Source organism: Ammospiza caudacuta, chromosome 12 (assembly GCF_027887145.1).
Source record: "Ammospiza caudacuta isolate bAmmCau1 chromosome 12, bAmmCau1.pri, whole genome shotgun sequence".
Taxonomy (NCBI): domain Eukaryota; kingdom Metazoa; phylum Chordata; class Aves; order Passeriformes; family Passerellidae; genus Ammospiza; species Ammospiza caudacuta.
In genome coordinates, this window is record NC_080604.1 from 5,846,861 (window position 1) to 5,868,302 (window position 21,442).

Genomic DNA, 21,442 nt, shown 5'->3' on the forward strand with positions numbered 1-21,442 from the left:
GGACAAGGACAGCAGGCTCTTTGCAGACCCCCACCCAGGCTTCTCCTCTGCAGAATTCACTTTGCTTGATTAAGTCCCCCCAAGTTTTTTTTTTTCCAGCCCTCTGAACCCTCTCTCCTGGCTCCTCCAAACTCTCCCCTCATTCCACTGAATTCCACAGCCTCAGGTGCTGCAGGTGAGACACAGCTCGTGCTCTGCAGGGCTGTGCCTTGTTCCCTTCCCTGAGGATGGGCATCACTGTCCCCTTGGCTTCACCCCACCCCTGTCCTTCCCTGCACAAGGGGCCTGCCACCCCAAAGGAACCTGAAGGGTTGAGCACATCCATCACCCCAGCTCAGACCTCCACCCTGAGGTGCAAGAGGCTGGAAAATGGTCAGAGGCCAGTTGTGTTAACAAGTGTGCACAGTAATATATTTTATTCCCAAAAACCATGTTTTTAGCCAGTCCAGTAATACAAATTTGGCCTGAAGCAGCTGGAAATAGGAAAGGTCAGATTTGTACAGGAGAGGGCTTTATGAGGTGCCTCACCACATCTGTTCCTTGTAGCTTGGACAGTCCTGCTTCAGGGGTGGACCTCCTGTTCCACGGCTCCAAGCTGAAGAACCCAGACATGTTCAGCCCCACCAGCCTCCCCCTCCCCTTCATCACTTCTCCAGGCCATTCCAAACCCTCTCATCACAAGGTAGAACAGTTACAAAATCATAAAAATACTCTTATTAAAACATAGAAATTAATAAACAAGTTTCACACCCACACATGCCAAGCACAAAACTCACACCAGCACACCTTCCTCTGCTTCCATGTGCAGCAGGAATGCTCACCCCAATACTTTCCTTCCAGGTCAGTAGTTTCAGTGCCAAGCCTGCAAGACCACTCCAGATTTCATGATCCAGAATAGGGCAACACAGTTCCCAAGGCCACCTGTGGATCTCCCCAGCCCCAAGAGGCCTGTGGCTGAGGGAAGGTGTTTAATTTGATGATGAATATACAAACACTTGACAGCCACACAGGGTGCTCTACACACTTCTTCCTCCAGTAAACTTTCTTGGAACTATTTACACCAGGCATGGAGCTGGTCCAGGTCCCTTCTCCCTGCTGCTCTCCAGACTGACATCCCAGACACCCTTCCTGCATCTCCTGCTTGTGGCTGCATCCAACAAGGGCAGTTCCACCTGGTGCCAGAGAGCCCAAAGCAGCAGCAACTGCAGAACTCTGAGGAGGCCAGAAGGCAAGAAAACCCTGTTAATTCTGCATGAAAAAATGGAGGAAGGAATGGTAAAATGAGGGTAACTCAGTCCAGGCATTAATTAGCCAGAGGCTTGGCCTCCAGAGGCTTGCTGCAGGGGCAGGATTCTCCCCAGGGCAGCTCATCTCACCACAGGGCAGCATCAGAGCTTTGTGAACAGTACCCCAGGCACTGGTGGCTGCACATTGCCTCGTGCCAGGCTCTGGGCAAGTGTGCTCTGCCCTGCAGCCTCTTCTCCAAGCCTCTCCCAGGAAGTCAGGGGCTCTCATAGCAGGAAAGTGTCCATTCTGGCCTGGCTGCTGCTGGAGGAAGGTGCAGGAGCTGCAGATGCTGGTCTGGAGACCTTCTTCTTGCTCCTAACCTGTAATGGACGGATTTCTGCCAGGTTTGTCTGGAGGTAAAACTGTCAAGGAAAGCACAGATCGGTGCCCTGGGAACACAAGTGATCCAACACCTGCTGCAGTCCAATCTGAACCACAGGCCTGGGACCCTGCCATGCACCTGCATCCGTGAGGACAGGATGGGCTTTGCTGCCTTCTCACAGGAGCAGAGCTCGGGCACACGCCTGTCCCACGTGTCAGGGAACATTTCCCAAACAGGGGCTTTAGACTGGGTATTAGGAAACATCTCTTCACTAAAGAGGTGGTCAAGCATTCCAACAGGCTGCCCAGGGAAGTGGTGGAAGTCCCTGGAAGCATTCAAAAAACATACATGTCACAGACACATTTTATAAAAAATCCTTTTGTTAGGATTTTTTTCTCCTGAGAGGCTGAGAGGCCTCAGGAACAAAATGTAAACAATGGTTATCTGCTGCTGTGGAATGTAACAGGTGCATCTGTGATTGGTCTCATGTGGTTGTTTTTAATTAACGGCCAATCACAGTCAGCTGGCTCAGGCTGTCTGAGAGTCACAAGCTTTTGTTATTCATTCCATTCTTTTTCCTATCCTTTCAAGCCTTCTGATGAAATCCTTTCTTCTATTCTTTTAGTATAGTTTTAATATAATAAAATAATAAATCAGCCTTCTAAACAGAGTCAACATTCTCGTCTCTTCTCTCGTCCTGGGACCCCTGTGAACACCACCACACATGCAGACATGTTGGCTAGGGACATGGGTTAGTGGTGGGCTTGCTAATGCTGGGTTAATGGTTGGACTCTTCTCTTAGAGCTCTTTTCCAACATTAATGATTTCACGATTCAATGCTATTCCCCTGCACATAAACCAGCATTTTAACAGCATATCTGTTTGAGTTGCAAGTCCTCCTGAGCCAGGACACTGTGCAGGTGAAGGCAGAGCAGCCAGAGCCTGCAGCCTCCCATGGCAGAGCAATCCCAAGGCAGGAACAGCTCCACACCTGGGGATGAGCTCAGCCCAGCCACTCCTCACCACTGTGGAGCAGCAGCATCCCACAGAATGAAGGCTCCAGCTGCACAGGCAGGCAGGCACACAGCCAGAAGAGGCTGTGCTACACTGCTGCTGTTAGATCTCAAGGGCACAGGCAGTCCCTGAAAATTGCACTGATTTCTAGCTAAGGCACTCCTCTGAACCAGCCACAAGTGCTCTCAGCAAGTTCAGGACCTTGATGCCTTTGCTGAGCTCAGATTTGTTCAGAGAGAGCTTGGATCATTCCTTGAGGATCCTAAGTCTATTTTTTGTTGAGACCAAAGAGAAGGATCAGAAATGAGGTGCCCACAGCATCAGTAGTGCCACACAAGCTGCAGGAAAGGATACTGGCTCTATGAACTTTGTCCTGCCTCCCATGCCATCATAGCCCATCCTCACCTAGGAGAGAGAAACAAATGAGCCTGGAGCAGCACACAGAGCCTTGGCTACTTCTCCTCATGCTGGGTATGGGGAAGGGGGAGTCCTGCAGACCACAGCTGCTGGAGGGGGATTAAAGCACTTGGAAACACTCAGTACTTGTGCTAGAGTCCTCACTTTTGGAAAAAAACAGATCCATGGGTATTAACAAAGTTTGGAAATATTGGGCATTTTCTCAGATAAGCAAACCAAGGCTTAGGATTTTGTCACTGGGATTGAGGAATGCAAGGAGAATACACTAAGCTCCAAGGAGGTGGAGGAATAGGACATTGAGAGCCACTTAGTCTGCTGCCAGGAAAGGAATGAGCATCTGTCATCCCTGGAGCTCTGCAGGACTGGGAAGTAGCCAGGTTGTGCTCTGAGATTTATTTTCCACACACTGAATGTGGCAAGGTAAAAGCCTCATTCACTTCCTCTTTCAGGGTCAGTTCAGGACAGAGGTGGCAGTGCCAGCCCTGGGCACACTCACCAACTGGACAGTCATACTTACAGAGCCCGTGTTCCTGTGGGAACCCAGCACACCACCCGAAGATGGCTTCTTGGAGAGAAAAGAGTTCCTGATGAATGCTGGCAAGAGTCCTTTAAGAGCATCATCCTCCAGATCATCTGCCCCGTTCTGTCCCACAAAATAACAAGAAAAGCCCTTTAACCAGCACAATCTGCTGAATGGAATCCACATTCAGGCAGCACTGACAACACAGATAGCTATTCAAGGTAATGGTTACTGCCATATCACATCAGGTTGAAAACCAGCAGCTCCCAACCTCCCACTGGGGCTTATGTGGAACTGTGCCCAGGAGGCAGGACACTGCCACCAGCAAGCCTGGGCAAACAGCCACCTCAGCTGACCCCCACAGCCCCTGTGGTCAGCTCCAGTGGTGCTTGTGAAGCACATCTGGGGCAGAATCATCAGCAAGCAAGTGGGTCCCCACCCTCCCTTCTCCTGCCCAGCTCCAGGAGGCCTGAGGCAGCAACAGTGTTTCTAGGAGACCATCAAGGAAAACACTTTGAAGCATAGACTGGTTCTATAGATGGGCCAGTCTATGGCCACAAGGGAGAAAATAGATTCTTTATTCCAAGCTTATTAACGGCAGAATCAAAGAGGCGACACAGAAAAATCAAGATTAGTCCTTTTACCTCCACTGCTTCCTTCAGAACTTTCTTCGCCAGATTTACCACAGGAGGCCTGTAAGGAGCCCAAGGAGCAAATCAGCAGAGATTTATTGTTCAAATGGAGCTGGCAAGGACAGACAAGGCCAAGCAAATGACGACAAAGCTTGCAGCACGCCATCAGGCAGCTGGAGAGCTATCTGATCTCACACAGAAACTTCCAAAGCAGTGAGACTTTGATCTCCTTTAGAAGCAGAAAGAGGAGGGAAAACTCACGGCTTTTTATCCAGCTTCTGCCTTTTTGCAGGGCCAAGGGGAGCTGTGCAGGGCTGGTGTTCAGGGGTGGCCACATCCAACGTGGCATCCAGATTGATCTCATCGCTGTGGGCCGGGCGGTGGAGCTTGGGATGCTGCAGCTCCATGGGAGCAGGGCTGCAAGGCAGGAAAAGCATCAGCCACTGAGGCACTGCCTGCACCCAGGGCAAGGCAGAGCTGCACCCCACAACACTGAGTGCCCAGACAGCCCCATTCTGCTTGCACATGAAAGAAAGGACAATCTGAACCCCAGAGTTTAAATTCTATGTCCCAAATTACTGCTCCCCCTCAAATGCTGAGTGCTGTGACACCAGCACCCAGAGGACAGGAACCACACTAACACACTGCTGCTCTGTGCACACAACCCAGCGGTCTCTACTGGGCTAATGGCACAGGCTCCTCAAGAAAGGCTGCATAAAACCAGATGTCATTTCTCAGGACAGATTCCTATGCCTAGCTGAGATCTTTGGTCACCATATACCAGTGCATGCTCATCACATGGCCAACTCTAAAGCCACAAGAACAGCAGTTTTAGGGGTGCTTCCCACGCAGGGCACAGTGACAAAGACTTTTTCACAACCCAGGCCATTCCTCCACCCTCCCTCTCCTGACCCAAACCCTCAGAGATTTTCTCCACATAAACCAAACATCATCACATCAGCCACAAGAAAAAGGATACAAGGAACAAAACCACCATAACTCTGCAACACCTGCCAGACTAGTACATCTCTGCTTTCTCAGTTAAACTGTCAACTCTGGCTTTGAACCTGTCCCCTACATGCCTGTACTGTGTGTGAGGATGCAGCTCACTAACCTTTCCAAGACTAGCCGACTGAGTGTTTCCCTGGTTACAGATGGGACCTTCAGGGTGTCCTGCAGGATGTCTATCTTCTTCTTCAAACTCTGGAGAGAAAATGGAAAGCAGCCAGTGAGATAAGGAAAAATTTAGCAGTAGATCCTTTGCCCCTTTTCCATAAATCAACATCAGGTGGAGCTCAGAGGTAGGCTGGGAAATTTAGTCCCTGAGCAAAAGCCAGCATAACTCCTGGCTTTGCAGCTGCAGACCAGTCTGCAGTAACTGGCAGCTGGCCATGAAGAAAGATATTCTCACCAAGATCTCCTTGTCTGCATTCTTCAGATCCTTCTGTGTGCTTTTTAACTCCTCCTTTGTCTTCTCCAACTCTGAAGTCGTTTTCTGCAACTAGAGAACACAGCAGAGTGTGGGTTACACTGATCTGGGTAGGGGGGACTGCAGAGCCCTGTGAGAGCAGTGTGCTCTGCAGCACATGCTGCTTCCCCTGTTTCAGGGCTCCATTTTCCTGTGTCAGTCTGACCAACCTCTCCTGTACCAGTGCAATCCAATCCCTACCCAATTCCACAAGCTGCCTGCAGAGGGATGTCCAGGGCTGCTTGCCCAGCATTTATGCCTCACGGCAAGAGTTTTTCACTGCTCTAACACTTGGTGGCTGCATTCTGAATTGCTGCAGGACTCCGGACACAGCTGAGCACAGGAATCACAAACCACAGGTTGGAGGATGGCTGTGCATCAGCAGCGCTGGCACATGGACAAGCCTGATTCAACAGGGAAGCATGCCAGCAGCAGGGGTCAGGAAGTGGCCTGCTACCATTTCAGACACTTCAGAGGGTCCAGGAGCCTGGGCCAGCTCACACTCTGTGGGTACAGTCAGCTCTCTGGCAGCCAAGCCTGAGCCCCTTGTGCACTGACTCGCATCCTCCTGACCCCACTGGCCACCACAGCTTGGGGCTGACTCAGTCAGGAGCAGCCCAATTCCAGCAGCAGAACCTTGTGGAGGGGTTAACTTCTCTGGGGAGCACAGCACAGCAATCTGAAAAACTCCTTCTCCATTTCAGGGGACAGCAGCTATGGCTGAGTAACAAAAGTAGGCCAAATCCACCCACAGCTTCTCACTTTGTTGGCTTAGGCACAGGGATGCCCCAGGGAACACCTGTGCCTTGGGGAGTGAGGCTACACACACGCTTTTCACAGGGGTGCACTCCCAGAACAAAGACAGTCCTGCCTGACCTGAGCTAACAGAGCCCAGCCATGCCTGGAGCAGGGGGAGCACAGCAGCAGAGGCAGGTCAGCATCCCCAGGCTCTGCACCAGCTCAGGAGCAGCCCAGGCAGGCTCTGTGCAGGGCCACCTGTGTGTCCTCACTGTGCTTTGGGAAGCTCTCCTGCCTGGGCACAGCACGATGTGGGAGCCCTGGCCCAGTTCACTTGGCTGAAGGCACAGGGCTGGGTGTGACTGGATGTGCCAAGCCAGGACTAAGCCCTGCTCAACTAATACTGCCTCCAAACCCCTTCCCACTTCCTATGGGGCCCAGCTCTGCAGCAGGAGGAGCTGGCAGCTGAGTGCTCAGCAGAGTAGTCGGATGAAGGAATTGCTACTTCCAGAACCCAGTGGGAGCAGTGGAGCACCTGTGTGCTGCTGCCTTCCAGCACAGGCTCCCTGCCAAACTCTGGCTGGCTCTGCACATGCTGCCCCAGCACTGTCCCCAGAGACTGCCCTCCTGACAACAGCCCATGAGCTGTTTGCTCACCACATCACATCCTGACCCAGAAACCCAGCCTGGCCCTTCCACACACCTGTACCTATCAGTGTGGGAAGGGGTCACTGCAGAGGCCTTGGGCCTCAGTTATGGACAGGGATCTACAGACCAGATGTCACCCTGGCAACTCACACTCTCCTTTACCTTATTATTGACAGAAAACAGCTCCTTTTTTAGCTTCTCTGTCATCTCACCAGAGATCTTCCGAGCCTCCTTCAAATTCTCATATTCCCTACAAAGAGACCCAAAGAGTCACACTGTTTGTAAGGCACCTGAGCCAGAACTTCTCAGAGACAAGCCAAAACCCTCAAATTGAAGCTCTGGACCTGCACAGCCACCAGAGAAAACCCAGGAGATACAATGCCCTTTAAGGAACAAAGAGGAGTGAGTGTACTAACACTGTCACACATTCCACTACACCATGGGGGAGAAAAAACCTGCATGGGGTACCCTGCCTGATTCCAGCAGCAAAATGGGAACCAGAGCCAGTGATGTTTCAGTTGCCAGTGAAAAAGACAGAAAACAGAGCACAGCCTCCATGCTGGCAGCAAACAGGGGACTTTGCTTTAAGTGACTTTTCAGAGACTTCCCACTACTGGCCATGCACATTCATTCCCAATTACACCACAGGGACACTTGCCTCATTACAGCTTTGTACCAAAGCTGCAGTTATTCAGCTGCTATCAGAACAGACACAAAAAAAGCTGTGTTTTTTCCCCAGCAGGACCAGATGGATATCCAGGTAGGGGAGGGCAGCAGTGGAGGCTTGCTTTGCCAGAGGCCACAGCTGCACAGTGCAGTGCTGCAGAGGGCACAACCCAGAGCTCTGCGTCCGCTTGCTTTCCCCGGGGCATGAGAGGAAAGCAGAGGGAATCATCATCATCACTTCATAGGTGCACTACAACTCTGGAGACAGTTCCCATGGTGACACACATGTCACTACAGCGACAAGAGGAACAGTTCAGTGTGACAGGCTCCAAACTAGGTCCCCAGGATCTGTCAGTCAAAGCCCAGTGGAAGCCCTAAGAGGTGGTGAAAGCCCCACAGAGCCCATGTGCCTCTGGGTGCTCGGCAGAGGGTTCTCCCTGGGCACTCCCAGGACAACACCAGCCAGCTGTGCCAAGCCTGCAGCACCTACTTCTTGAGGGAGACACAGTAGATTGCAAGCTGCTCCACTGCTGCCTGCCCAACTCCCATGTCTCTGATCATCTCCTCCACTTCTGAGCGCTGACTCTGAAGCAACAGCTCGATCCTGCACAAAAAAACACAAACAAAAACATACCCTCAGCTCATGAATCACAAACTGACCTGGGAAAGAGACAAAAGCCCTGCTTCCCCCTCAAGGGGCTGGTGTAGCCTGAGCTTCTCCTGCAGGCATTCTGGGTGTCATGGGAGAAGAGAGACAGCTGCCTCACCTCAAGCAGGGCTTTTCACTGGGGAAAAGCAGCACTGCTTGGACTAGAGAAGGGGCAGCTGCACACACATACTGCACATGGAACTGATGCCCAGCTCTTGGTCCCTATAGCCCTGTGGCTCACTGTGCTACTGGACTGGCATTCTGCCCCAAGCATCCTCTGATAACAGAAATGGCACATAGCCATGCTCAGTGCACTAGAGACGAGGCCAGTACCCTGCCTTACTGCTCTTTAATGAGAGCAGCTGTCTGCAAACAGCAGGGGCAGGAGGCATACAAGGGCAGCTAAAAGCAGCCATTTCAAAGTTCAAGATGAGATGATCCAGCACATGGAGGTGGGTGCTGCAGCAGGACCCTGCTCCCCTCCCTAGAAAGGGCAAAGGTGTGTGTGCAGCCCAGCCTGCACTCTGGATCTCACCTCTCCATGGTTCTCAGCTTGTTCCGCAGCCGGCGAGCCTCCTCCTTCGAACTTTTGTTATCCTCCTGCTGCTGCTCCAGGAATTTCATCTGCTTCTGCAGGGAAGCAAGCACACCCAGCCTGCTGTGAGGCTCCAGGGATTGCTGGAGAAACATCCTGGGTTATGTGCACTGCGGGCAGCTGGGAGCACACATCAGCTGAATGCTCTCACCACCTCAGCAGCCTGGGCTTATGGAGAGTTGACTTCCTCCCACTGCACTCCCAGCTCTGCTCCCCATGAGTACAGCAGGGTCTCAGTGCTGATCACAAGGCAAGGCTGGAGCTGAACCCGTGTCACAGCCCCTCTCTGCTGCACAGTGCCCTGTATGCAGTGGTGACAATTTGTTTTTCAAAAGCAAAGGAGTCCACAGCAAGCAAATCTTGCTATTGCCTTTCCCTCCCTGCACAGCTGATTGCTTCAGCCTCCCAACTCTCCTTGCTATTAGCTGCTTAGAGCATAGATAGGAATGAAGGGGTCTCTTCTGGGAGACCTCAGGCAAACCAGACAACCCCCCAGGCACTTCTCTCACCTGCTGCAAGTCTATTGCAGCCTATTGCTGTCACAGGCATATTTAATGAAAAATCCTTTTGCCAGGATCTTTTCTCCTGAGAAGCTGAGAAGCTTCAGCTTCTCCATTCAGCTTCAGTTTTGCTACTGTGGAATGTGATCTGGAGAATTGTTTACCCAGCATGCGAAATTGTTTTTACTTGATGACCAACAACAGCCACCTGTGTCGAGGCTGTGAGCAGTCACAAGATTTTATTATCATTCCATTCCTTTCCTTTCAAGCCTTCTGATGAAATAATTTCTTCTATTCTTTTAGTATAGTTTTAATATATAATTTTCTTTTCATATAATATATCATAAAATAATAAATCAGCCTTCTGAAACATGGAGTCAAGATTCTTATCTCTTCCCCTGTCCTGGGAACCCTGCAAACACCACCACATATTGCCTCTCCAGCAGTAACACAGAACCTCAGCTGAGATGGAAAAGCACACATCTGCAGTGTGCCAGAGGATGGGAATAGCTGAATTAGCACCATTCTGAGGCATCTGTGCTGTCTAGGTTTGAGTGTGCCTGGGCACCTTGCACAGCAACTTTGAAAGGCTCTGGTTTCAGCACAGTGCTGATTGCAGGGAAAGGCCTGGCAAAAGATCATTGCCTTGTAAAGCTCCTTCCCAGTCAAGTTCAAGGATTTTATCCACTTCCTGCCACAGAAACCAAACAGCTGTGAAACCACTGGGAAGTTGAGAAGGGACAGTGTTGCAGGCTCATGTGTCACTCTTGTTTAACTGGAGTCTGTCTTTGGCTTTTCCCTAACCAGAACTCTCAACACTCCAGATCCTCACAGCAGTGTTCTGTGCCTGGTCAAGGCAGAGGCCCCAGCTTCAGCCAGCCTGAAACTGCAGCAAACTGGCAGTGCCAGCAGAAGACAGGCCCAGCTCACAGCCTTAGCCTGCGTCACAGCCAGTTAAGCCTGTATTTTCACTGCAGAAGTTCAGTGCTTTAATCTTTAATGATGCAGTTTAAGACAGTGCTTGGCATTCAACTGGGAAACCCCATACAGCACAGAAAAGATACCTCCAGGTCCCTAATCCTTCTGCCCTGCCCAGCTTTCATTAAAGGGACTTAAGCATACAGAGAGGGTTTTGCAACAGGGAAGATAAACACAGAGCCTCCTCCAGAGGTGTCAAGGCAGGAATACCCAGCACTGAGATGCTGAGTTGAGCACAAGTACCAGCTTCCACTGTCACAGTTATTTCTGCTGGAGTAGGGGGGCATCCTGCCACTGACCTATCCAGGATCACACCAGCACCTATGGCATGGCCAAGATCCAGCTTGCCTTTACATGCAAGCAGATTGGATATAATCCCATGGGCAAAAACAGTTGTGCTGGCCCACAGTGAGGCCAGCCTGGCATTAATTCCTTACTCCTTCTGCCCTAGTATCAGGTAGATCCCCCAGATGCTTCCTCCCAGAAGAGCCCAGCTGCAGGAAGTATATAGCACAACAGCACCAGGACATGTCTACAAGCTCTCTCTGGGCCACTTGGCCTGGCAGGTCAAGAAACAGGACACAGTTTAGGACACTGGGTCAGACAGCATGGGAAGTGCAGTAGACACTTATCCCACTTTCCAGCCTGCAGCTCACAACCTCACCTGCCTGCACCCCACCTTCCTGAGACAGGCACATCACCTTCACACAGCACAGAGTGCCCAGCCCAGCATCAAGGCAAAGCTGCTCCAAGACATCCCAACAAAGCTGCTCCTGCTCTTGCCCTCTTCCTCTTGCTGTTTATGCATAGTACATGACTACACACTGAGTCACTGCACGCTGAAGCACAACAGGAATATTTGATCCCTGGACTTCACAACATTACTAACCTAACTGAGGCAAAGCCCTGGCAACAGAACAGAGACAGGAGAGTTAGCTGGATCAGATCCCACTCAGCTGAAGCCTGCAACTCCCCCTCCATATTTTTCAGTTTGATTTCTCCACCCGATCAAAGTAAGAAACTAATTTTCCTTGAATCCCACTTGGCCTAAACCCATTTCAGAAGAACATGCTACCTCAGGGAACCACTGTTTCAGCAACGGGGTGCTGGGGCTAGTTCCCACACTAGATTCCTGCTACTACCTTTATAACCAGCACTGCCACTTCATTAGTGAGGCTCAGCCACATTCCTCAGGCTGGGCTGGCATTTCTCCCTCATCAGGGATACCACTACCTTGAGCTCCTGTACACAAACCACAGGCCTGTAGGCTTTTTATGCCTCTGAATCACCTCAGGCAGAACACAAACAGGACCTCAAGTCCAGCAAAAGCACTTGCTTCGATTAATCAAACCAAAATGAAAATCCAGGTACCAGACCCAAAATCCCACCAGCACAATCTCTTTATTAGCAGGATCTGCAGAGATCTTCAACAGAACTAACACTGACTGCATGATGGCTAGCCCTGCTGGGGACAGGAAAGGTACCTTGAGAGAGGAGCACAGCATCTCTGTCTCTCCCAGCATCTTCTGGAGCGACTCTATCGTGGCATTGCGCACATCCAGAGTGTCCCTCAGCCCGTCCACAACAGCCTGGCATTCCCGCTTTTCTTTCTCTGCAAAGGAAGAAACAGAAAGGTCATGGCCTGGTAACCCAGACTCCAGTTGCAGCACAGCAGCAGCAGCACACAGACTGCTGGCAGGCTCAGCTCCAGGCTGCCAGGATTCGGCCATTCTTGGAGAGAGCCATTTCTCTAAGTGGCGTCTGCACCAGGGTCTGTACTGAGCAATTGCTTCTCTCAGTGCCAGCAGGCTTCAAGATTTTTTTACTAAAGATAAAAAATTCCCTTTAATAGCTTTCCAGTGCCAGCCCTGCTAGCATTAAGATGATGTATCTTAACTCTTGCGTTTTCTCAAAGCCAGGCTTGCACAAGGAAATAATTCCTCTCGAGTTACACCAAGCTGTCATACAGCTGGAGAAGAGAGCTTTGTATCCATCCTCTCCACATGCAATCTTACATGTCAGGAACCCCTTTGGGGGCCACTGAGCAGCTGTATGCAGGGGTCTACCAAGCTGCTGCACATGCCCTCACTAACCACAGCACCTACTTCAAAGGGCAGCACCCTGGGGGCACTGCAGAACATGACAGCTTAGGTAGATTCCCCAAGTGCCCACTTTTTGCAGGTCACAAAACCTTTGCATCCTGCTGTCCCTCCCTCTAGCAATCCAGGAGCAAAGCACATGCCTCTGACCACCAGAAAGAAGGTGGTGGAAACCACCACCGTATTTCAATTTGTTTTGTGGAGACAAAGGAAGGACAGGTCAGAAAGTAACAATCACTACCAGGAACTGCCAGACCAAGCAGGGAACAGCCAGCATCGTTGAGAAGCTCAAAGCACTTGGGTAATGAGGGAAAGCAGGAACTCCTCCACCTAACCCTGCTGAGGGCAGGGTAAAACCTTCAGCTCACCATCTTCAGAGCCTTTGCTAAAATTGCCTGTGGCTCCAGCCTGGCAATAGTAGAGAGCCAAAGAGTGCTTTTCCAAAAAGCTTGTTCTCCTTGCAAGCCATCCAGTTTCAAATTCTGCCTGCACATCCTGTGGAAGCGGGACCTGCAGTGAAGCTGCACTGTTCAATCAGGGAGTAAAAGAGCCATGTGGGACCGAGGAACAAGAGAGAAATGTGTTCCAGCAGAAGCGTGCGGGTGGCTTCTCCGCTGATCTGAATAACCCTTCCCCACCAGAGGCAGTGCCTGGAGATGCTACCTTGCATTTGCAGGGACTCCACACCCACTGGAAGAGTTAGGGCTTCCCCCTCCTCCGTTCCCAGCTGCCCAGAGGCAGATGGCAGGAATCAAACCCCTCCGTGCTGCAGGAATGAGTTTTCAGCTCATTCAGAGTGCCTCCCACAGAGCCTGCTCGGAGCTCGGCACCTCTCGAGCCATTTGCAGGCTGATCAGAGCCTGGCAGCTCCACAGCTCCTCTGCAGCACACAGAGCAGAGCACAGCTTCACATGGAGAACTTATACACAGGAACCAGCAGAGAGCAGAGTACCCACAGCAAAGGAGGCAGGAGGTGGGAAGGAGCTTCGCATTTTCCAGTATGAAAAGAGAATGGGACAGGGAATGTCAAATCCAACCTCTACTCACCAGAAGCCGAGAAGATTAGCAGGCCTTCAAGCAGTTTTTCTTGGATAATATCCTAGCAAGAATCCCAGCCACCTTCCCCAGAAGATCTGGCTCTCTACCAAGTCACTAAACTCAACCAAGCTGGCAGGAGAACAGGCCTCAGAATAGAGACGTGCAGACCATCCAATTCTACTCTCAGGCTAAGGACCGAATCCTCAATCTACTGGCTATTCATGTCTGTCTCGTGCATGCAGGGAACGCAGAGGAAAGACAACTCTTGGGGCGTGGGTGAGCCCCCAGCATTCTTTAAACATTTTTTTACCCTTCTGCTAGCATGTTTTAGGATTTCTGTCACTTAGACTGACATTTTCCTTTTGCTGCTCATGACTCATGTTCTGATGACAGGCTGCCTACAGACGATACTTAAAACCCATCGACAAGTCTCCAGGGCTTTTGCTTTTCCTGCCTCCCTCAAACATCCTCTAAAATTAAAGATCGAAGATGGAAGTGCGTGCACACCAAACTCCGTCTGCTCTTCTCGCGACACATGTGGCACTGCAACAGCCAAACAAATCCAATGCTGCTTTTGGACACCACTTTCACCCTCTCATCTGTTGGAGGGAATGAGCCTTTGCCATATGCAGCTGTGAGTTTCCCAGCAAGCAAACCAAGGCTTTCGCTTTCAAGCCTGCTTTAGACAGAGCTTTGCTGCAATTCTCTAAGCTTGTGATTAGGAAGGGGGCAAAAAAATTGCATCTACCTGTCTAAACTTGCAGTGAACTCCTGAGTTACAGCAGAGCTGGGGCAGGCTGTGGACTTAGGCTCTGTCATATAAGCTGTGCATCACTGTAGGTGTTCTCGCCTCAGAAAAAGCTCCCAAGAAGTTGCTCTAGTGAAACAGTTTGCAGCCTGAAGCATGCCCTCAGCTTCAGAGAGGGGTGGCCTCTGCACAGGGACTCCTCAGACCTGGCCAAGCCACCTGGCACAGGTAGAGCCCAGGAGCTGCTGATCCCCTGCAGGCTGCAGGAACTCACCTTTCAAGGACAGCTGGGCCTTCACCTTGTCCAGTTCATTCTGAAACACAACACAGAAAACCCCATTAGGAAACGTCCTCCAGAGATGCTTTCACCAGATCTTAAAAAGACCCAAGAGGTTTCTCAGCAGGACTTTTGGACCAGGCAGGTACTGAAGAGGGGATATAGAAACAACAAGCACAGAGTTACAAGCCCGGATATCACAGGGAACGGAAAGAGCACCTCCAACTGGCATTTTTCAGGGGGAGAAGAGAGGATCGCAGCTTCATCTTAGCCTTGTCAACCTTGTGTTTCTCACACTGTCAGTCATCCTGTTTTAGCTGAATAATTTTGGAAGGCTCTCAGGGAAACACAGGAAGTCGGGCAAGAACAATTTTTATAATGTTTTACCTAAACAAGGCAATAAGGGAGGAATGTTGCCAGACTAACTGGATTACTGAGAGTTCTTTAAACTGAAGTGAACTTTAATCAGATGGAGGTGGGAGACAGGAGAGCACAGCCAGACACCTGAAAAGGTAACCAAGCATGCACTCAAACATGCTGACAGACACTGAAGTCACTGCAGTTCAGGATGCTGATATGAGCTAACAGCTCAATCGAACGGCTGGAAACAGATCACTGAGAAACCAATCCATAACACACCAGCTGAGACTGCATAAAATCTCCTGGGTACCACAAGGGTCTGAGGAACATCAACTATTTCTAACACCTTCATCAAGGATCAGAAAGAGGCAGCAGATGCCCTGTAGTTTAAATTAGAGAAAATGAAGAGATATAATTTAACACTGGCAAATAGCCAAAGGAAATGTAGAGAGGTTAAAAAGAGAGGCTATTTATATCTATATATATATATTTAAAAGAAAAACCAGAGAGATAAATATATGCAGGAAAGAGTCAAAGGAAGATGACTTAAAAATCTGTGTTAGAGAACTGCAGAGGAAAGCACATAACAAGTCAGGCAGGAACTGCAGTGGAATAAAACCACAATAAAATGCCAACACAGGCACACAAATCTGTGCAGCCCGGAATGCTACATGCAAATCTGAGCCGAGAATAGCACCAGCAGTGACCACAGCTCTGACAGGACTGGAGCTAGGGCTCTGTTAGTGACAACAAAGGCAGGAAAGAGAATGAGGGATGTAAAGCCTGGAAAGCAGAAGGGACTAAATGCAAAGCCTAGCAGAGCTGACTGGGACTTGTCCCAAGGGGCACAACTGCTGGAGGGCTAATGTGGAATTAACTCTGCTGCAGGAACTATTCTGAAGTAGCTTCCTCAGAAGTCCTATTCAGGAACGATTAGTGGGCTCACAAGATGTGCTAATTTTCATGATAGCGAAGAAACCCTGGGCTACTTCAGGCAGCTATGTAACATTACCTCATTCATCAACTTAATCTGAAATCCCTCATCCTCCACCACAGCTCCTAAAAGCCGCTCCCAATTTTCTCTCCTCTGAGAGAAGCTCTCCTCTCCCTGCCAGACTGAGTAACAAGACCACATTTTCCCAAGATCAAACGAATATATCCTGACCACAAACAGACAGCTGTCCTCCAAGGCTTCTACCTTCCCCAGCAGGTTTACAGGCAGGAATCCTCCCCCCACCTCCTCTTCACCAAGCTGAAATCTCATTTGGAAGAATTCTGCAGTCCCCAGATCATAAGCAGCTCTTGACAGACTCACTGAGGTGTTACACTCCAAAACTCACCCTTTTCCTGCTCTGGGAACAGCCACATGGAGACTGTTCTGCTCACAAGGACCATCTTTAAATTCAGTAGAGGCTAAACCCAGGTTCAGTAAGGAAAGAAATGCCTGGACACTTAGCCTGTGCTCCACAGCTACTCCAGGGATCCAGGTTCCCCCTGGTGTTTCTATGGAAGTTTTAGCCTGGGGGTGGAGGAAAGCAAAACAGCCCCAGCACTCCTGTGACTGTAAACATTTCTGAGTAACAGCAACAGTGACAAACAGAAACAAAGACAATTACCAAAGATAATTGGGCTAATTCTGCAACAACAGGAAGGAGTTTCAGATCATGAGGGAGCTCTTCCAACCACTTCACTGGGTGCCAAAGACTGGATCTCCGAAGAGAATCCCAAGCTTGTCACCCCAAGATGACAAGCAGGCCACAGCTACACACTTTGCTTTCTAGCACATCCTTTTCAAGGCAGGAGGCCAAATGCTCATTCCAAGACAGCTGTGGGCTGCACAGATACAGCTCCAGTTGATTACACAGATGATCACTCTATGCCCAAGCTCTTGGAGGGCCAGGCAGTGGTTCATCACAAACCTTGGATTTTTCTTTTTTTTTTTTCTTTCTCAGGTGAAATTGCTTCTGGCTGAGGATACCAGAGAGGTTCTTATCCTCTGAAGAGCCCAGGCTTGGCCCACCATGTGTTTGCTTTGAATTGGTGCCCGGCAAGAATCAGACACTCCATCACAGGCAGATATCACATCTAGGTGGACATTAATCCCTCACCCATTGTGAACAAGGCATCTGTGCTCTTAAGGTACCCCACATCTCCAGAAATGAGGCAGCACACCACAAGAAACTGGCTGCAGCAGCCTGTACAGTGCACACAGCAGTGAATACCCACACAGGCTAATGATGCTGATTTACCCAGAAAAGTATTTGGTTCTTTCTGTTGGTGACCTGAGAGCCCTCATTAAGCAGGCTGTACACTGAGGCTAGATGTTGCTCTGACACATACACACAAGATTTACAGGAGCAGGAGGAGTTACCATTAAGCTTGTTGTGCAGGAGCAGGAGGAGTTACCATTAAGCTTGTTGTGCAGGAGCAGCTCCACAGTCCTGCCCTTGAGCAAGGGAGCAGTTCTGCACAGCCTGCCTGGAGCAGAAGGCTGGGGGAACCCATTTTAGATCCTGGGGTGGGGGTGAGAGAGAACAGGAAGATTTTCTAGGGCGATTCTCTCCAGACAACCCATTCCAAGTCACCCATCTCATTACCCCCGTGGGAGCAGATCTCAATCCATACAAAAGGAAACATGTATCTGCTGTGAGGGCAACACAGCTCCAGGGCCCAGAAATGCTCCTCCCCTCCTCTGCACACTTCAGTCTTCAGATTTCTTACTGGTGATCTTGGAGAAAGACACTGCTACTGACATTCTAGTCTGGCTGGCTTTATTTTAAAGACATACAAAGTACATATAGAATTGTCATGGCAACTGCTAATTATGGTAATTGCTGCACATGCTGATTCTAAACACAAGAGGGTACAAGCATCCCGTTATACCAAGGTCAACCGGCCACCCTTTTTTTGGAACAGATAATTCCAAGACAGAAGGAGCCCTATTTCATCCACACTACACAAAGGAGAATGTGGATCAGCCACTCTGTGTTTATCCCTGCTCACACCCAACTCTCTGCACCCAAAGGTGGCACTTGGAGCACACCACCAGCATCCCAGCTCCAGCCAGGATCCCACCAGGACCCAGCTTCCATGTTGTTCACTGCCACTGGTGTGGCTTCAGGCAGTTCCTTTCCTCATCTCTCTTGGGGAATCACCCAGCCCCACATCCTTCAGTCTGCACAACCTCCCTGCACAGAAGGTTCCTCCAATGGCTCCTTCTTTCCAGAGGGATTAGCAGGGCTCACACACAGCCACACCACAGATAGCAGCAGCAATTCACTGCATCTGGGATTTCCCTTCTCCTGCCCTTGGGAACAGCTCTGTACCCTCATTCCCAATGGAGAAACAGCAGCCTGATGAGATGGTGTTTCAGGAGGTTTCCAGGTAAAGTGAGAAGCAGAAGGAAGAGCAGGAAGAAGAGGAGGCTCCTTGAGTCACCACATGGGATTTGGTCAGAGGGAATGCTAAAGAGACTGAAATGCTTCAGGTCAGACACATGAGCACAGCAAGCTCCAGCTGGGGAAGCACCTGCTGGCAGAGGACCAGCAGGCCAGGCCATCCTCCCAGGAGGCTGAAGCATCACATGGGGAAAGAACTCCCCCATCAAGTTACCTGCAAGGTCTCAGCATCCGGTGCTGCTTGCTCGTCCAGGGTAACATCAAAAAACAGCTTACTGATGATGTGTCTTTTGCTGACCTAAACACAGGAGACAGAAGAGTTTGATGGGCACAAATATGGAAACAACAGATATGGAAGACAGATGGAGGGGGAGAAGGTACTGTCTTGTGACAGGGCCATGAAAGGCAAATCAGATCACGTGTTTGACACCATTAGTGCTGATGCTCTGCTTTGGCTCAACAGCACAGCAGCAGACCCCCCACTCAGTTTCTGGCAGTGTGACTCCAGCCAAGCTCCTGAGTTGCAGCAGAAAGACTCAGACATTTCTGAATCGAGCGCAGTCTGTTCTCTGGCAGCTCAGCCCAAAGCAGCTGATGCTGAGCTAACATGATGCCAAATCCTAAGACAGAAGTACGTGCTGCTTTCTGCAGGCAGAAGGTGCTGTAATTGAATTTGATAGCTCTCCACACCTCCCCCATGCAGTTACAGCTTTGTGTTTTAAGTATTATATACAGTCATGACACCAGCTAATTGCATGGTTACTGCCACATAAGATGTTATTTCGCGATAACTCCATGGTAACCCAGAGATGTAAGAGGCAGAGAAGAACAGAGGGAATCAACAAGTCAGGGAAGGAACAAGGGCCAAGACCTTGAGAGGAGGAAAGAAGCACGAACACAGAATAAGCGCAAGCAGCAGCTGGCTAAAAATTTTCATCTGAGAGCGAGGAAACATCTCCTGCAGCCACCACGTGCCAAGACCCGCTGGTGGCATGAAGGCTGGTGACACAAGGGACTTCAAAGACGTTCAGGTCTCAGTTGAGCCAATGGAAATGCAAGGCTCAGCCTCCTGTCTCAGAAGCAGAGCACACCCTTCCTTCTCTCCCCAGCCACTGCCTTTCTCAAGGGAGGGTCGAGTACTGCTCAGCCAGGAGGGGCTGTAAGGCCCACGTGCAGCAGAGTGGGCTGTTCACCTGACAGCAATGGGCTGGGCACACCACAAACACCACTCAGGTGCCCCAACAAGCCCTTGCAGCCCGTCCTATCATGGCAATACTTACCCAGCCTAAGGAAAAGCTGTGAAAACCCATAGCCCCTTTTGAAAGGGGCTGCAGTGCAGACAGCAGCAGGGCAGCCTCAGCCCACTGCAACCCAAAGGGCTGTGGAGGGGAGTTCCTCTCCTCTAGGAAGTCCCAAGTGACAGAAAGTCCCTCTGCTTTTTACCACGAGCCTGTTTGTGGCATCACCCCAGCCTACGGCTCCCTGGTGCCACAGGTGTGCACGGGGGATGGCTTTACCTGGTTCCTGCACTGCGGGCATGTCCGGCTCGGGGCAGTGTCAAACCATTGGAACAGGCTGAGAAAGACAAGGAAAACACAGTAAATCCTTACAGCCCTGGGGCACTGCTTCCAGGGGCTATGCCCCAGCTCCCCAGGAGACAGCAGGATGTGACTCCTCATCATAAAGCAGAATTGCACACCTTCAGTCCAGCACTGCAGCCGGCAGGAGCTCCATGCTCCACACGCATGCTCCACCCGCATCTCCAAGACAATTCCTGGCTGGATTTAGCATGTGAGCTTATCTTTGACAGGGCAGAGCTTTTGCAGAGCTCAGATCTCTCTGGGAGACAGGCACTGAGGTGCCACAGCTTCGCAGGAGCGAGTGGATGCACACGGGAGCTGCTCTATCAGGCTGTGACAGCCAGCTCCAGCTCCAGGGGTGCCACTGAGCTCGGATCTCTGAGCCAGGGGTGCCGGGCTGGGCTCTGCTCTGCCGTGATGAACCTAAACCTGCCGGGCTCCCCAGGACAGCTCCTAATGCATTCTGCAACCAAGCCAGCACATCACACTGGATGTTTATTTTGGGAGCAGGTAATGATTTGGAGCTGGCAGGTTCCCTTTGGAAGCTCTCCCTGCTCGGCTGGCTGCTGGCAGAGAGCAGGCCCGAGCAGCACTGCTGAGTGAGAAGTGACAATCACACCCGTGCTCCTCTCCAAGCTCGTTAGCCAGGAAAGCAAATGCCCACCCTCTCCCCACACAAAGTTTATTTCCTGAGAAGAACCATTTCCTTTCAACAGAGTCCTAGAAAAGCACGGAATTACCAGGGCACCTTCACCATAATCCAACATCACTCCCTCCAAACACCCTGTGACAGTGGCTCTTCCGGAGCAGGGAGCCCGCAGGCAGCACAGCGACAGAAGCACAGAATCAATTAGGTCGGAAAAGATCCGAGCTCATCGAGTCCAGCCTATGGCCGATCAGCACCGTGCCAAGTGCCACATCCAGCCTTCCCTTAAGGACCTGCAGGGACGGCGACTCCACCACCGCCGGGGACAGCCCGTTCACACGGGTGATCAGCACAGCACAGCCCCGCACAGCTCCGTGAGCTCCTCCGAGCCCTCGCCGGGGCCACACAAGGTGCCCGTGGCTGATACCCACGGCCCGGCCCGAGCCCCCGCCCGCCCCGGCGCTCACCAGGCCTGGTGGAAGGTGTGCCCGCACGGCACGGCCGCCACGTCCCGCTCGTTGTCGAAGAAGTCGGAGCAGATGGTGCAGTGTGCGCGGATGGGCATGGCGGGGCCGGCCCGGTGACCGGGGACGCTCCTGAGGGTGGCGGCCCCGGGGCTGGAGCGGCCGCGCGGCCCTGCGCGGTTTAAACGCGACCGCGAGCTCGCCGCTTCCGGCCCGTCCCGGAAGTGACTTCAGGGGATCCCGGGCCGGGGCCAAGGCTGGGGCTGTGTTGGGTGGGCGTGGTCTGTGGGGCGTGTCCGATGGGCGGGCCCTGTGTGAGTGGGCGTGGCTCGCCCCGTGCCCCACCCGCCCGGCCCGTGCCCCGCGGTGACACCCGGGCTCCTTCTCGGAATCCAGCC

At 51.3% G+C, this 21,442-nt stretch overlaps 1 protein-coding gene across 1 annotated transcript; it reads right to left on the minus strand.

The window, feature by feature from the left end:
• Nucleotides 1-406: 406 nt before the first annotated feature.
• Nucleotides 407-21,256, minus strand: TRAIP (TRAF interacting protein). The gene is made up of 15 exons (XM_058812994.1): nucleotides 21,048-21,256; nucleotides 19,872-19,929; nucleotides 18,569-18,652; nucleotides 14,594-14,633; nucleotides 11,919-12,046; nucleotides 8,897-8,991; nucleotides 8,203-8,316; nucleotides 7,209-7,296; nucleotides 5,604-5,693; nucleotides 5,307-5,395; nucleotides 4,454-4,609; nucleotides 4,205-4,253; nucleotides 3,558-3,683; nucleotides 2,978-3,028; nucleotides 407-1,637 (listed from the first exon to the last, which is right to left on the minus strand). The coding sequence occupies exons 1-15, from the start codon at nucleotides 21,143-21,145 to the stop codon at nucleotides 1,512-1,514; spliced, it is 1,392 nt and encodes a 463-aa protein (XP_058668977.1). The 5' UTR covers nucleotides 21,146-21,256; the 3' UTR covers nucleotides 407-1,511.
• Nucleotides 21,257-21,442: the final 186 nt, after the last annotated feature.